Below are 4,321 nucleotides of genomic sequence, written 5' to 3'. Positions count from 1 at the left end.
AAAATAATAACTTGACCCTCTAACACTAGCTCTCTCTATTCTATTTCAATTCTATATACTTGTTTTCTTTTTATTTATTAAAAATAATAACTTGACCCTCTAACACTAGCTCTCTCTATTCTATTTCAATTCTATATACTTGTTTCCTTTTTATTTATTCAAAATAATAACTTGACCCTCTAACACTAGCTCTCTCTATTCTATTTCAATTCTATATACTTGTTTTCTTTGTATTTATTAAAAATAATGACTTGACCCTCTAACACTAGCTCTCTCTATTCTATTTCTATTCTTTATACTTGTTTTATTTTATTTATTTAAAAAACTTGACCCTCTAATACTAGAACTCTCTATGCTATTTCTATTCTATCTTCTTGTTTTCTTTTTATTTATTAAAAAATAATAACTTGACCCTGTAACACTAGCTCTCTCAATTCTTTTTCAATTCTATATACTTGTTTTCTTTTTATTTATTAAAAATAATAACTTGACCCTCTAACACTAGCTCTCTCTATTCTATTTCAATTCTATATACTTGTTTTATTTTTATTTATTACAAATAATAACTTGACCCTCTAATACTAGCTTTCTCTATTCTATTTATATTCTTTATACTTGTTTTATTTTATTTATGAAAAAAATTTGACCCTCTAACACTAGAACTCTCTATTCTATTTCTATTCTATCTTCTTGTTTTCTATTTATTTATTACAAAAATAATAACTTGACCCTCTAACACTAGCTCTCTCAATTCTATTTCAATTCTATATACTTGTTTCCTTTTTATTTATTCAAAATAATAACTTGACCCTCTAACACTAGCTCTCTCTATTCTATTTCTATTCTTTATACTTGTTTTCTTTTATTTATTAAAAAAACTTTCTATTCTATATACTTGTTTTCTTTTTATTTATTAAAAATAATAACTTGACCCTCTATCACTAGAACTCTCTATTCTATTTCTATTCTATCTACTTTTTTTCTTTTTATTTATAAAAATAATAACTTGACCCTCTAACACTAGCTCTCTCTATTCTATTTCTATTCTATATACTTGTTTTCTTTTTATTTATTGAAAATAATAACTTGACCCTCTAACACTAGCTCTCTCTATTCTATTTCTATTCTATATACTTGTTTTCTTTTTATTTATTGAAAATAATAACTTGACCCTCTAACACTAGCTCTCTCTATTCTTTTTTTATTCTATATACTTCTTTTTATTTATTAAAAAATAACTTGACCCCTAACACTAGCTCTCTCTATTCTATATCTATTCTATCTACTTGTTTTCTTTTTATTTATAAAACACATTTACATATTGTTGCTCTTGTGTTGGTTTGATATCTTCCATTGTAAGTCGCTTTGGGTAAAAGCACCTGCTAAATGACTAAATATAAATGTAAATATTTACAGTAACATCTGCTAGTGGACTTGTTGCAGTACATTTAGGACAGTGTTAATCACTGTCCTTCTGTCTGATTTCAGGCCGTTTTAAGGCTTTAAAGGTTGAAGTTTGCGGTGAAGAAGCAGCACACATGTCCTTCAGTCACTTTAACTCACTGCTGCCAAAGAAACACTAAAGTGACTTTCAGAGACGCGGATCATTCAGCCAAAACCTGCAGAGATGAAGCGAAGATGTTCTCTGAAGTCCGAGAAGACCGCTGGACACTAACACCGCATCCTAACCACTGCTCGACTGATCGGAGTTTATTAAAGGCCAGATATTTTATTTGCATTTACATTTCATTCTAATATGCTGATATGGTGCATGTGAAATTTATTTATTTCTTATTATCAATGTTGAAAACATTCGTGCTGCTTAATACTTGCAGTGCCTCACAGTTTCCACAAGAAATTAATACTTTTATTCATTCAGAACGCATTAAATTGATCAAAAGTGACAGTAAAGACATGTATAATGTTACAAAAGATTTCTATTTCAAATAAATGCTGTTCTTTTGAATTCTGAAAAATAAAATGCATCACGGTTTCCTCAAAAATATTTGGCAGCAAAACTGTTTTCAACATTGATAATAATCAGAAATGTTTCTGGAGCAGCAAATTAGCATATTAGAATGATTTCTGAAGATCATGAGACACTGAAGACTGGAGTAATGATGCTGAAAATACAGCTTTGATCACAGAAATAAATGACAGTATAACAGATAATAAAATAAAATAAAACATGTCGCTTCATTAGAGTGAATGAATGAATGAATGAATACAAATTTAATAAATAAAATAAATAAATGCTTCCTGCTTGGCCATTACAGTAGGCAAAGTTTTGGATTAAAAAAATAAGAATAAAAATAAATTATATAAAATATTATAAAAAATAATCAATCAAATAATACGTAAAAGCCTGCCATGAAATCAGGATTTTGCCATGAATTTCTGCCATGAAATGTTAGGATTTTGAAAAATAGATTAAAAAAAAAATAATAATAAAATAAATATTCACTTGTAGGCTACTGTAAATATCACTCAGAGTAATTTATTTCTGCCATGAAATGTTACGATTTTGAAAAATAGATTAAAAAAATAATAATAATAAAATAAATATAAAGGTCTGCTGCTTTGCCATTACAGTAGGCAAAGTTTAAGAATTTGTAAAATAAAATAAAATAATAACATATAATAAAATAAAATGCAAATGACTCCTATTTCACCATGACAGTAGTTAGGCCTAAATGGGAAAACTGACTGTGTAACAAGACTAAAGGTTAAAGTTCATGCCTGTTCTTTGAGAATGCAGTGTTCATGTTCCAGTCGGACAGATGGAAACGAAACGCAGCCGAACTCATGTCAGTCTTACCGTGATCGGTGATCTTGCAGGACACGAGATAGAGCTCCTTCAGACTCCGACCCTCTTTAGCGATGATCTCCACACACCTGCCGACACACAACGGGGTCAAAGGTCAGGAAAGGTCAAAGGTCATCTGCACATGCTCGTGAATCAAAGCAGGTGTCATTCCATCACCTGACGTAATTACATCACTCAATAATTAAACGTGACTCGCTCCGGGCCTTTCTTCTCCACTGATCCCATATCTGCACCTCAAAAGAAAAATTAATAATTTAATTAAATCGACTCTGATTAAAAACTAAAAAGGCTTTCAGATGGAAAAAGCCCCCGTGCCAAAACTGCTAATGCCCCGACTTCAAAGACACGTCGACGGGACGAGATAATGCTGCATGTTTGCTGGAGAATCACAGCAATCCTGTATAAGTTTGACCTGTTAACCTCTAGAGCAACATTTATTCTCCAGAGTTCAGCCTTCAGATCTACAGCTGATACAAACACTGCTCATGATGTACATGATGGGGAATCAGTGGAGATTAACTGAAAACCCACGACGAGGTCCTGAATCACATTTGCATTCATGCATTTGACAGACGCTCACATCTAAAGCATTAATGCATGCAGGAACGATTCAACTGGCCAAATGTGCTCACACACACATCAGGCATTCTTCTGCTTTACAGCATACAAGACGCATTACAAGACTGAACAGAAATATTCAAAATACAAGATTGATTTGATCAGTTTGTGCATCTCTGGGAATCAAACACAAATCTGATGCTGCTGACTAAACGATAAAGGTGAAGTGTGTTGTTTTCTGCTAAAATGGTTTGTTTGTTTGTTTATTTATTTTAAATAAATATATTTCTCATTTTCATTGTTTCACATCACCAGCTGCCTTTGACTGAACTAAACCGACAGACACTGAACCCTCCTTATACACAAAATAGACATTTTCTACAACATACTGCATTACTAAATACTAAATGGACAAAAATAAAATAAAATAAAATTTAAAAAACCATCAAGGACTTGTTGCTGTTCCATCAACCCATGAGCCACTGCTCTGGAGATGTTCACCATCCAATGCACAGAAACGGGTTTCCACTATCTAATTGAATCTAATTGTGTTTCTACATCGCTGTCCGGATACTTTACCCTGAGAGTGACCTGATCCAGCCCAGAGATAATCACAGCGGTTCATCTGCCACAGCGAGCCGGCCGGCACCAGACCAGACCAGACCGCTCACTCCAGTCCAGTCTGGTCCAGACCAGACCGCTCACTCCAGTCCAGTCCAGACCAGGCCGCTCACTCCAGTCCAGTCCAGACCAGAGCAGTCCGCTCACTCCAGTCCAGTCCGGTCCAGACTAGTCCAGACCAGACCAGACCAGTCCAGTCCACTCAGTCCAGTCCACTCACTCCAGTCTAATAGAGTCCAATCCAGTAAAGACCAGACCAGTCCAGTCGAGTCCAGACCGCTCACTCCAGTCCAGTCTGGTACAGACCAGACCAGT

At 33.8% G+C, this 4,321-nt stretch overlaps 1 protein-coding gene and 1 long non-coding RNA gene across 2 annotated transcripts in view; both read right to left on the bottom strand.

Moving 5' to 3' along the window:
- LOC107661534 (F-box/LRR-repeat protein 17-like) overlaps positions 1 to 3,052 on the bottom strand; it is an 87,799-nt gene extending 84,747 nt beyond the window's left edge. The window contains exons 1-2 of the mRNA XM_016451163.1: positions 3,015 to 3,052; positions 2,819 to 2,895 (exon numbers count right to left, since the gene is read on the bottom strand). Coding sequence (XP_016306649.1) covers positions 2,819 to 2,895; positions 3,015 to 3,052 — 115 coding nt within the window. The remainder of the gene's footprint in view (positions 1 to 2,818; positions 2,896 to 3,014) is intronic.
- Positions 363 to 1,905, bottom strand: LOC107661529 (uncharacterized). Its single transcript, XR_001631120.1, has 2 exons — positions 1,245 to 1,905; positions 363 to 493 (listed from the first exon to the last, which is right to left on the bottom strand). It is a non-coding gene; the product is annotated as an uncharacterized LOC107661529 (long non-coding RNA).
- Positions 3,053 to 4,321: the final 1,269 nt, after the last annotated feature.

Source organism: Sinocyclocheilus anshuiensis, unplaced genomic scaffold (genome assembly GCF_001515605.1).
Source record: "Sinocyclocheilus anshuiensis isolate Anshui unplaced genomic scaffold, SAMN03320099.WGS_v1.1 scaffold479, whole genome shotgun sequence".
In the NCBI taxonomy this organism is placed as follows: Eukaryota; Metazoa; Chordata; class Actinopteri; order Cypriniformes; family Cyprinidae; genus Sinocyclocheilus; species Sinocyclocheilus anshuiensis.
This window is presented reverse-complemented; position numbering and strand designations above follow the sequence as displayed.